This window comes from Halichondria panicea, chromosome 7 (assembly GCF_963675165.1).
Source record: "Halichondria panicea chromosome 7, odHalPani1.1, whole genome shotgun sequence".
NCBI lineage: Eukaryota > Metazoa > Porifera > Demospongiae > Suberitida > Halichondriidae > Halichondria > Halichondria panicea.
Genome location: NC_087383.1, coordinates 4,004,875 through 4,017,018, shown reverse-complemented (window position 1 = coordinate 4,017,018; position 12,144 = coordinate 4,004,875). Strand labels below are relative to the sequence as shown.

Sequence of the window (12,144 nt, the reverse complement as noted above, 5' to 3'; positions counted from 1 at the left end):
ATGTCGACATTGTACAGGTACGTCTCTGAAATAGTCGTCTAACCCGTTTCTCTCTCTTTACAGGCTCCGACGCAGTCTCAGAGCGAGGTACTCTCCAATATTGTCCAGATGGTCAGGGGAGGTTTAAGCAAAGAAGAGCAGCTTGTCCATATTAGCAGACACAGGTGTGGGTGTTTGAGGGTCCTCTGGGAAGAGCCCATCAACCAGCCGTTTGTAGCGAGGTTTGGGGCAGCAGAAGCACGTCGCCATAGTTAGATCTAGTTCTGTGTCTTGATTGATAGTAGACCAAGCTGTAAACGTAACGTGAGAGCAGAGGTTTTTACAGTAGAGCTGCAGTTGCTCCGCCATCTGACAGCTCACGTGAATATATTTGCAACCGTGACGTCATCAACAGCAACAAAAATCACAAAGAAGCTCCGCTTGATAGTGTGTAGGTTAGTGGCAATAGCTGAAGATACAGTCCTATAACTCAAGCTATAACGTCTGATACTGGCTGCATAGGTGTTGTAGCAACCACCAAGCCTTAAATAATGCCATGCCTCTTATTTTTGAAAGAGGTTGCACTGTTTTTGTTACAAAAAGCTACCACCAGCCCCCCTGGAATTTTTACTGAGACGGCGCTTATGGAATAACGGTGAGCGAGTACAAGCCAGTTTTAGCTGGTAGCTGTTGTACAAGCCTTTAGCTACAGTGTATGCTAAGTAAGGAACAGATTCGTTGTTACCAAAATTTTTTGTCACTTGTTTTAGCATGCCTAGTAAAGCCACACATAATTTGAGTACAAGTAAAAACATAAACAATATTTTAAGCATAACAAACAATATCTTAAACATAACAATTTAATCTTAGTCTAACTCAGGCTCTGATTCAGACTGACTGGTTTGACTGTCACTCCCTGTATTTTGTCCGAACACCCAGTCGACGATGTCTTCCCCTTCTCTGTCTGTCAATCTGCCTGCCTCCACATCTTCTTCCAGAGATATAATGTGAGTTTCCTTCTGTTTTGACCCTGCTATGTTATTACCACAATTTAAACACTCACAGCCAATTGAACAATGCTTCCCCCTTTTCTTGCAGCCACACCGTCCAGTCAAACAACCTGTCGAACACTTGCATCCTTTAAGGAGTGAGTCGACTCGATCACGGACAGCCTGTACGTTGGTGGCAGTATCCCATTTAATGGTGAGCTCATTGTCTGTGATACTCCAACCGTAGTTTTCTAATGGCTCTAATGTCATAATGGGTTGATCAGATTGTTGCCACATGTGTAGAACCCAACACGATCACTTCCAATGAAGCAAAAGTGCATCATCAGATGGTATCATCTCGTTTTCAAATTTGACCCTGTCCCAGATATTTTGCCTTATATTGTCTAGCCAAATAGAGTGTTGTTCTTTAACTGTTAAATTTTGTTCAGACAATGAATGGTAATATGTAGCTGGTGAGTTAGTGTCAAATCCTGTTGCATGTTGTTTAAAGTAAGCTGTTCCCACCAGACCTACAAATGCTAAAAAACCCAATTCGTACTCTTGATTTGAAAGTCTTACATTTGCTAGGGTGCCTGGGGTCGAGCTTTCCAATCCTGAAGATATAAACTTAGCGTTCTGGTAAAAATATCGTAAAAATGTTGTTTTTCCTATTTTGCTAAAAAAGGATATGTAGTCACATCCACTTTAGCGCGTCGAAATGCATCTTCTATGAGATCTTTGGGTTTACTGAGTGACGCTAGTATAGCATCTGTACATTCCAATACACTACATATGCTTTTTTTGTTAGGTTTGTCCCATCGTGGTGCGTATGTATCATCCCCTAAACAGCGTGTTATATCTTTTCTACATTTAGGACAAACCTGACGAGTGAAATCAATGTTCAAGGAGGCTGCAAGGGTACGTGCTGGCTCACTTCGCCAGTTGCTTGGACTACTCATATTCCCACTGACGCCATGGCACAACTCACATACTCCGTTGTCTGCAACACTGTCACTGACTTCCCCAAAAGAAAGCTGCCTTCTAGTTTTTCGCTTACTAGCTAGACACTATTTTACATTAATTTTTTATATCATTATTGTGTGACAACAAACCTGGAATGTCTATGATGTGCCATAGTCTGTGTACGTGTGGTGCACTCCATCTTGTGGGACTCCATGTGGTTTGACATGGAAATTGTGGTCAAGTTTTGCAAGCTCATAATTTTTGCTTCAAAGCTGGGTACAAGCAAAATGTTTTTGCAAAGTAATGCTCAAAGCTTACAAATTTTGTTGATACCCATCACGTAGCTTCACTTTGTTAGCAAAATTTTTTGTCACTTGTTCTAGAGGAGTACTATCATATGACATAGAGTGCTATTTGAGCTCGTGGAGCCAAACTTATAAAAGCTTAACAACTATTTTCGTGTATGCATGTAGACTAGGAACAGTTCTACGTGCCTGAGCTCGTTCGTGAGTGTATGTACAATACTTTGTAGAATATAAGTGTGTGAATATTTAATTACTTTTAGTATTAGCTTCATTTTGATAGCGGAAGTTGAACTTCCGTTACAAATAAATTTGTGTACTTATATAGTACTTCCGGAATCTTGGCGGAACAACTGGGTTGACCTTTTGCTAATGAGTTACTCCCGTATTGCATTCCTGCAGCATGACAGGATGTCACGCCCACATGATATTTGTGTTGACTCAGCAGGTATTTTATGCACTGTCAGCGCTATTTTACTGTTCTTTGTGTTTATCTCTTCTGGAGTCTCTCCAAGAGGCATTTTCTACTAGTTTATCAATCTTAGTATCTACTATAAGTGTTACATTAACACAGGAGCCATAGAAAGCACAACAAACTCTTACACTGTAAGTTAATAGCTTATTTCTTCAACAATGACTATGCTATTCATTTTCTTATGTCACAGGATATAGCTAGGCATTATTTATAACTACTGTAGAGTACTATGATCGTTTGTAGTCTTTTAGCTAGCTAGGAGAGCAAGTTTTGGTGTTGTGCTTCCGTATATTCTCTTCTTTCTCCGTACACTCACAATTCCTCCGTGAAACTTGATGATAAAAATTTAATTATGACACAAGGCCACACCTCCTCTAGGTAAATGTGGGCGTGACATCCTGTCATGCTGCAGGAATGCAATACGGGAGTAACTCATTAGCAAAAAGGTCAACCTATGTCGTACCTCCTCTGCCAAGCAAGGCAGAGGAGGTACGACACGCGGTTAAGCTCACGTGGCTGGTATGTCTTGATTGAGGCAAGAAAGACAAAGAAGTCATTAAAAATGCATTCCAATGACGACATTCAACTGGTGGCAAGTAAGCGCCATAAAGAAACAAGTTGAGAGCATAAAACTCAGTGAATTTGTTGCTGGCCGGCTAGTAGCTAGAGTTTTACAAGTAGAGATTAGATTTGTTGTAAGAACCAAGGCTCAGATGTTGGCAGTGATCCTATCCTGAATGCAGGCACAAAATACTTATTAAATACTCTAAAACAGAATTACACTAAAAACAATAATATCTCAAAATCTAAGTGGTGGTTGAAACTGGTTGAAAAGCTATTTCACATCAGTATAAGCCCAGCAATCAACCACCCTGATCTTAGAAACATCAAGTGTATTTCTTGAAAGATACACGCCAAACCAAATCCACTATCAAAGTACACAGTCTTGAATGATATTCATGCACAAGTTAATGAGATTCATAATCCTTTTGGCTGGTCATGTGACCGTGTCGTACCTCCTCTGCCAAGCAAGTAAACAAACTCTGGCAAGTAAACAAACTAGATGTACATGTTGGAATGGCCGCTAAAGAGCAAAATCAAGGTAATCTAAGTCCTTGAATGATTCAGTTAGATTAATACACACAATTACACATGACACATCCCCTATATCTAGCTCGCTCGGGATCTAGATCTTGGTTCTACTATACTGACATCAGCACTAGATCTATATCTATATCATCTATGGGTCTACACCACTTTCACCTTTGATAGTATAACAACTATTGATATGACGTGCATAGACAGATATTAGAGTCCACTGACTCACTGCTACAAAATTATTAATGGTGAATTCCCTCAGAGCTCACAATTGATGATCTGAAGACAGAATTGAAACTGACTGATGAACAGCTCAATACAGAAATAAAGGAACCAGATCTACCCGAGTTAGCAGCATGTTTCGATAACACTGATGACTATCTTGAAAAGCTGGAGCTGTCACCTGGACAGAAAACTGACGTCAGTGAAGTGAAGGCTAAAACACGTCTAAACCGCACTCAAGCTGGAATGAAACTTGCCCTAGAATACTGGCAGAACAAGAACCAACTACAAGCCACCTTCCAAGCTCTGCTACTCATCATACTCTCTCTGCTCAAAGGAGACGTTGCTGTTCAAGTGTGCAAGTACTTGTCTGACAAATGTGAGTCGCCATGTTAGAGTGTGGTCATTGTGGTACCATACGTTGTGGGAGTGATTGCAACCAAATAAGGGACTGTCAACTTAATTGCTATTATTACACATACAATTCTCTATTAACTATCACAACAAATGGTACTCACCTATTGTTTTGTTTCCCCAGACTCTACCACCTCGTGTCCCCCCTCCCGAGAGAGGGTCCTGCTGAACCACAAGCTGTCCTCTTACAGGGACTACCTACAAAGTTGCTACAGAATACAAGTATCCACGTCAGCCACACAATGGCCTCCTGTCTCAACAAAGAAAATTTTTAAACTGGCCATGATTCAGAAGGAGGAAATACAGAGAGGAAGAATCGATGATGAATTTGTTAAACTAACAATTACGGGGAAAATTGATGACATTTTACTTTTAAAAACTCCTGTTAACTTGACTAACATTTTCTCTGAGATTGGGGATAGACGAAACTTTGTGTTGATTGAAGGAGCTCCTGGCTCTGGCAAGAGCACCCTTGCTCTACACATTTGTCAGGAGTGGGCAAAGGGGAAACTGTTCCAAGAGTTCGATATTGCAATCCTCGTGAGACTGAGAGATCCACTTGTCAGAGAAGCAAAAACAATTTCTGACATACTTCCCTGCATCGATACGGCCGTTGCTAACGAGACAGAGGCAGTAATAAAATCACTGTATGGCAAAGGTGTACTGTGGGTGCTGGACGGATGGGACGAGCTTCCTTCTGACCTCCCTAGAGACTCAATCATCAACAAACTAATCCGACTAGACATGTCACAAAAAGGAGCCCTACACGAATCAGCTGTGATTGTAACATCTCGACCGTCATCTTCGGCTGAGCTCCACCCACTAGTGTCGTCCAGGGTGGAGGTGTTGGGGTTCACTCCACATCAACTAGAACAGTATTTTACTGAGTGTCTGAATGGTGACTCACAAGCTGCGCAGACTCTACTGGAGAGAATTGGAGAGAACCCAGTGGTAGAAGGTAGCTGCTACCTCCCCCTCAATGCTTCCATTGTCGTTAATTGCTTCCTTTCTGATAACCACTCACTCCCCACATCCAACCACGGGATATTCACATCACTTGTCCAAAGCTCTCTCAAGAGATACCTCCAGGAGAAGTTGGGGAAAACCACTCCAGTGGGAGACATCACATCCCCAGACTCACTGCCTTCAGAAGTCAGAACGCAGACCGTACAAATGTGTCAACTTGCATATCATGGGATTGAAGCCAACAAAGCAACATTTACTGACAATGATTTGGTCGCTCTTCGCATTACGAAGGAAATTTCAAACGTTGGACTATTACAAACTGTTCCCAGTATCATTAGCGATGGTCATCTGGTTTACTACTGCTTTCTCCACTTGTCTATTCAAGAGCTACTAGCAGCAATCCACATTTCTCTCATGTCTCCCAAGCAACAAATTTCTGTATTCCAGAAGCTGTTTGGTAATCCTCGATTCAGTGCAGTCTTCCAGTTTTATGCTGGTATCACCAAACTGAGAACTAATCGACCAATCCTCAGCTTGCTACCTCGATTCTTGTGTCCAGTTCCAGCCACTGTTTTTGATCTGGTCAGAAAGATTGCCAAAACTGAGAAAGAGAAGAAGCATGGTGAGCCGAAGCCCCTTTTGTTGTCCCTCATCAATTGTTTGTACGAAGCTGAAGACTCGCGACTGTGTGTGTTTGTGGCTGATCTTCTTAGTCACAATCTAGATCTTCATAACACTACAATGAATGCTATTGACTGCCTCTCTGTTGGATATTTCGCATCAGTTTGTTCCAATAGCAGTAATGGATTCACACTGAGCCTCGAAATTTGCTCTATTAGTGACCAAGGCTGCAAATTTCTGGCCCGAGGACTCTCCAAGTGTCCCAACTCTAATAATGATATTCCTACAGCAGGGATACACATCGCTGAGATTATCGAGAACACTAGTTCAATATCTAAATTGGTTTTGTCTAATAATGCCATTGGTAACAGTGGACTTTGCACACTCTGTGAGGCCTTGTCAACTAACACATCATTAAAGAGCCTGGACCTGCGCAGGTGCTCACTAACAATATCAGACGACAATGGAGCTGCCCTCTATCAACTTCTGAATACAAACAATTCCCTCGAATATCTTTATTTGTCTGGTAACACAGTGACTAGCTGTCGTCACATTGCTGCTGGACTTGCAGTCAATAAGACTCTCAGAACATTGGACTTGCGTTCCTGTGAACTGACTGATCAGAGTATCAAGGAGCTATCAACTGGACTGATCAACAAGATTGAAACACTATACATTTATGGTAATGCCTCAATAACAGAAGATGGAATGAAGACGCTTGCCAGACATCTAACCACCCACTGCTCTGAACTGACACTATTGTGGATACCCAACCGCCTAAGATCCTGTATCGAGACAGTATTCAGGGACGCTAACAAAGAGAGGAAGAGAAATGGACTACCTGAGATTGATTGTTTTTCATACGGTTTTGACAATTGATTTAATTCTGCCATAATGCATTCAATGACAATTTAAATGCATAGAGAAAAGTAGTGAAGTATTATATACTAGTATATATAATTATGTTAGACACTATAAAAACAAATGTTGTTAATTAATTACAACTTGTCAATAGCACAGCAATAACAAGGGCTTCTCCTTGGTAATAATGAACAATAACAGACACACACACACACACACAGACACACACACACACACACACACACACACACACACACACACACACACACACAGTCAGCTTTACTGTATCCCTCGTGCGGCTACGCCTCAAGACATAACAAGGGCTTCTCCTTGGTAATAAGGATAAATGCTCACATGCAGTAAATTGTCAATGAACACATGCAAGCACTTTGCTAGTGAAAATCCAATTTAATGTTCTGATGCCTTTTGTTCATATAATTATGAGGAAGATGAGCAATTTAACGTTCACTTTAGCCCTCCCAAACATCTTCTAAACATCTTCATGATTGCCAGGCCCTCGTATTGCAGCTGAAGGAGGTCCTGTGTGGGGAGAAGTGAGGGCAGTGAAACACTTCAACTGGTATAAGACAAAGAATGCATGTATTCTACATAACACAAAATCATATTAGTACTCCCTTTACTGCTCCCCCTCACCTGGAAGACCAGCTCCACCTTCTCTATCTGCCTGCCCAGGAAACGACCAGACACCTCAAACTTGCTCACATCCACTGACGCGATCTTAAACACAACATTTCTGAAAGTGGGGGAGTGTTAAACACTCTCTCAACTATTTTGACTTGGTCTCAACTACTTTTTGAATTGAAATAGACATGTTTGTGGTACAATTAACCATGAAATTGATGGTAAACCACATTTCATACACACTCTTTTTACCTTTTGAAGAACATAGCAACAAAGGTCCCATAAATATCTCTACTTTGAAAAGGTGTCAAACATTAAGCATTAAAAATATTAGTACATGATTTCAGCTCACAACAAAGGTACTAAAAAATTACATTGATTAAACTTTACACTTTAAACTTTTTGAACTCTCTACCTCAAACGTATACCGGGGACCCACGTGTGAGACCTTGGTTGAACCAAGGACCCACACTTTATCTTGTTGCGCAAACGAAGGACCCATGTGTGAGACCTTGGTTGAACCAAGGACCCACACTTTACTTTGTTGCGCCGACAAAGGACCCACACTTTACTTTGTTACGCCAACAAAGGACCCACGTGTGAGACCTTGGTTGAAAAAAGGCCGGAAACTGAAGATCCATAGTCATTATACACAGGAAATTAATCATGTAAGTATCACAATCCAACATTGCAAGTATCACAATCCAACATTGCAATGGACATAGCTGAACCCTAACCTTAAAGTCATACGTATAATGGGGTGTAACAATACTAAGATATGAACTTAATTAAGCAATGTTGCAGGTAGCCGATAAATAGCACTTAAGCAGTATCAGTTGCAGGTAGCAGTGATGCTACTTTCCGATAAATAGCTTGCTGGTTATCTTGAGACGGTACTATATTCCTCCCCAGAGTAACGGCTGTGTACGATTATTAGCTCTGTATATGTAGGGATGCAAAATTAATTCATAGCAAGGTATACTAAAAATACCATACGTACCTTTCTCATTTCCGCTAGTAATGTCTAGCACCGTAGACCCAGCCACACACAAGTGAGAAATGAGATATTCATAAAGACAGGCTGAGTCGCCATCTACAAAGTTTAGTCTGTGGTCATTGGGTGGATAGTCTAGCATCTCCTTGGCTGAAGCGTCTACTGCCGGGGTGAAAAAAGCAACAACTACAGCCTCCACGCAGGGTGTAAGGTATGTAAGGTATGTAGTGGTGCTTGCTGTAGAGACAAAATTAAATAATTTTACTGTATGATAAGAATGTACGTACCTTTTGCTATACTGGTGTTAGCAAAAAACAGCACTTCAGCTTTTCCAAAAGTACGCCTCCATGTGTTCATTGTTGTCTGTTGGGCGTCAAAAGGACATACACAGGCAACTACATACATGTAACAACCTAAAAAGGCATTGATCTCTTTTATGGTGTATGCGATACTCTCCATATTCTCACTGTGTGATGTTATAACTAGGTGGGCCCCTTCAAAAGACAGGTTTGCCTTTCTGATCATATTTCCCGAAATTACTGAAATATCTGTTACCAAAACATTCACAGATGCACCATTGACGATAATACTGGAAGCTGGTGATGCGTCGTCAGCTAAATAGCTTTTTGCCCGCTGGCAGAAACTAACGAAAGCTTTCGGAATTGTTTTTCGAATGTCGATGCCAAGAAATCGATTCAGCTGATCGTCAGTAGCAAAAGCGGGAAATTTGTCAATAGCTTGATCCCATGACTCAACATTTGTTAGCTTTGCAAATGCTGTTTTCAGAGCTGCTTTCAGCTTTAAATGAGTAGCAGCAGTCTGCAGCTCGATCAGAGAGGTTTCCCCAGCTATCACTTTTTGCAGTAGTAAACACTGATCGCTAATTGGCAGAGTTTGAATAGGTGCCAAGTAGTTCTGCTTAAATTCGGGCTTCTGTAATAGTGTCGACATTCTTAGCTTTTGTGCCTTTAGTTTCGACTGCTTGAACAGGTCCCTTACCTGAACTACCAGGTCCCACACTTGCTTACGTAAGCTGGCTTGAGAGAATACATTATCCTTATGTGTGTGGGATATATCCTGCAAGGTATATATAACTTATTATAATACTCATTTCCTACATTCTTATAGTTTCAAAACAGCTGTTATGTGCATTTGTAAGTAGTATACAAGCTGTGCTCCTGAGTCTTAAGTTTAATCAATTATACATACCTTTGGGACAATAGCCATCTCGCAAGAGGTTTTCCAATCTTGCGACTGGGCTGGGGTTTCCATCGAGAGATCTATGTCATTCAATGCATATAGTCGAGAGCGACAAGCTTCTACCTATACATGCATGTATACACATGGTTAATTAAGTAAAAGTAAAAGGTTGGCTGTAAAGCAAAACTATCACAACAATAATTATATTAGTTACTGACCAGATCGCGGTGTGTAACTTGGTGAACAAAATGCGAATTGTCGTTGTGCCTTGAAGCAAGGCCAAGTGATTCTTCATCACTGAGGCCGACGTAGACATCGGCAAGAGCCACTGTGTACACTACAGAAAAAATTAATGTAGTTTTAACATTATTATTGCTAGGTTAAAACTATTGTGTTTTATACTTAAGCCATACATTAAAACAACCATTAAGAAAATACTTATTATAATAAATAAGGCTCATTATAGCTAAATAAATTCCTAAAACAACGATTTACAAATGAATCGGTATAACAATTATTATTCAATTCAATAAATAACATGTTAATACAAAAATAGTGATAGGAAACGTTCGTGACAACTGAGTGAGACAATAGTATACAATGTTAAATTAGAAGGACAGTTTTAAATTAATTAGCCCAAGGAATAGTTCTTCTTGGTGTAACATACTGGACTCACAAGTATAGCAGACCGATCACTCTTGACCACGCAGAGTCCACCTAATAGTAAATACATCATTGTTATTGATATTAATTATTACCGTGTATTATCAATCACCGAGAGGATATCCAACCACTTCTATCCATTCGTCTGTTTGTTTCGTTTGTTCTCGCATGTCAAGCTTGCCAGTTTAAGGAATTTCTGTAGGAAAAAGTATATGCTTAGAGGTATATTGACAGTGACAGTGTTCACCAGAAAACTAGACACTTTATGTTTGTCCCTCACCTCTCACAGAAGTATCATCATCCACTTGGTGTAGTCACAGTCATACCTATTAAAGCCTTATAATTATACTGTTGAGAACATTTCATGTCTGTCCCTCACTTCTCACAGAACTAGAAGTATCATCATCCACTTGGTGTAGTCACAGTCATACCTATTAAAGCCTTATAATTACACTGTTGAGAACACTTCATGTCTGTCCCTCACCTCTCACAGAAGTATCATCACGGTCAGATTTATAGCAGCAAATGTCCAGTAAGGGTGTCTTCTCTTTTCTTGGAGCACATGGTTTCACAGATCTAGATCTACTGAGCATGCGCAATCTTAGACTTAGCATAGCCACGCCCACAATTTCATTTTAGTTTCTAGGTCCTCTAATATCTATAGTTCTATGCAAACTTGTACATTTCCATGTTCATGACTGTATATAATTTCACATCACTCATGCTATTATAAATGGATTGTTAAAAATATTGATTGCATATAATTATATGTGTGCCTGTGTTAGAACAAATAATTATTATTATTGTTAAATCTAAATTTATATATTGTATTCTAACATGCTGCATGATAGAGTTTCAAATATAATTTAATCAAAATGAGTTTGTTAGTTTGATTTAAGATATCGATAATAGATTCTATGTAAATTATTGTAGAAATAAAAGACATTGTGTGATTCTACAATATTTTAAGTTAAAACCACATATACTGATTATTTTAACGTTGTCTTTTTATTTTACTAAATATTAAGTTGATTCAACTGTTTAAGAATAGTGTTAAAATGATTATGCAATGTAGTTTCAAACAAAATTTTTTGCAGTGTAGTATGGGTTATCGGGATGCTCTGTTGCCAACTGATTTTTGCAAATTAAGCTATGCAATCCTCCTAGGACTTCGTACTCATAGACGTTCTTGTGTTTAGCTTTAAATTCTCCAGAATTGTTAACACTTGTACACAAAACTGCCATTGGGCATGCACCTGGAGCAGAGGGGTCAGCGACCATCCTCTTTTTGAGGTGTCCCAAGAATGTTGAATATGCAGGAAAACAGATTTTCCAAGTGTGATACGTGTGTCAAATTGAAACTGGAAAAGAGAGAGTGCCTGGACAAAGATAAGCAACTTCTGCTTGACCAAGAGTTAAAAAAACATCTGGCTAAAGTCGAGTAAGTCCATTGCAATAAAATCTGCACTGTGGCACTACTATATACACTGTAAAAAAAAAAGTGTGCTGTGCACACTAAAAATGGTGTGCTAGGCCCGTCGCGTATTGCACGCTCTTTTTGGTGTGTTCAGCACACTTTTAATTTGAGTGCGTTGTACACACTTTTCATGAGTGTGCTGGGCGCACTTTTAATGGTGTGATGGGCACACTTTTAATGGTGTGCTGAGCACACTCATATATTTATGTTGACCCAGCCGCCCCTGTAGCCATGGATCCATCCATGCATGCATGCAAGTATAACATAAACGTTCTCAC

General features: G+C 40.1%; 2 protein-coding genes and 1 pseudogene across 5 annotated transcripts; 1 reads left to right on the top strand and 2 right to left on the bottom strand.

The window, feature by feature from the left end:
• The window catches only part of LOC135338967 (protein EFR3 homolog B-like), a 90,304-nt pseudogene extending 89,977 nt beyond the window's left edge, over nt 1-327 (bottom strand).
• A 2,867-nt stretch (nt 328-3,194) lies between these two features.
• Nucleotides 3,195-6,995, top strand: LOC135338777 (NACHT, LRR and PYD domains-containing protein 12-like). Its single transcript, XM_064534864.1, has 3 exons — nt 3,195-3,810; nt 4,069-4,407; nt 4,567-6,995. The coding sequence occupies exons 1-3, from the start codon at nt 3,786-3,788 to the stop codon at nt 6,906-6,908; spliced, it is 2,706 nt and encodes a 901-aa protein (XP_064390934.1). The 5' UTR covers nt 3,195-3,785; the 3' UTR covers nt 6,909-6,995.
• Nucleotides 6,996-8,255: 1,260 nt separating this feature from the next.
• LOC135338780 (uncharacterized) lies at nt 8,256-11,464 on the bottom strand. Of its 4 annotated transcripts, none has more exons than XM_064534871.1 (9): nt 10,874-11,464; nt 10,769-10,820; nt 10,637-10,715; nt 10,502-10,585; nt 9,945-10,443; nt 9,736-9,849; nt 8,814-9,603; nt 8,533-8,763; nt 8,256-8,471 (listed from the first exon to the last, which is right to left on the bottom strand). In XM_064534871.1, the coding sequence occupies exons 6-9, from the start codon at nt 9,796-9,798 to the stop codon at nt 8,413-8,415; spliced, it is 1,143 nt and encodes a 380-aa protein (XP_064390941.1). In that variant the 5' UTR covers nt 9,799-9,849; nt 9,945-10,443; nt 10,502-10,585; nt 10,637-10,715; nt 10,769-10,820; nt 10,874-11,464; the 3' UTR covers nt 8,256-8,412. The 4 variants fall into 4 exon arrangements, with proteins under 4 accessions (XP_064390941.1, XP_064390939.1, XP_064390937.1 ...); XM_064534869.1 differs by having other exon boundaries at nt 10,670-10,715; nt 10,874-11,459; XM_064534867.1 differs by having other exon boundaries at nt 10,670-10,820; nt 10,874-11,445.
• Nucleotides 11,465-12,144: the final 680 nt, after the last annotated feature.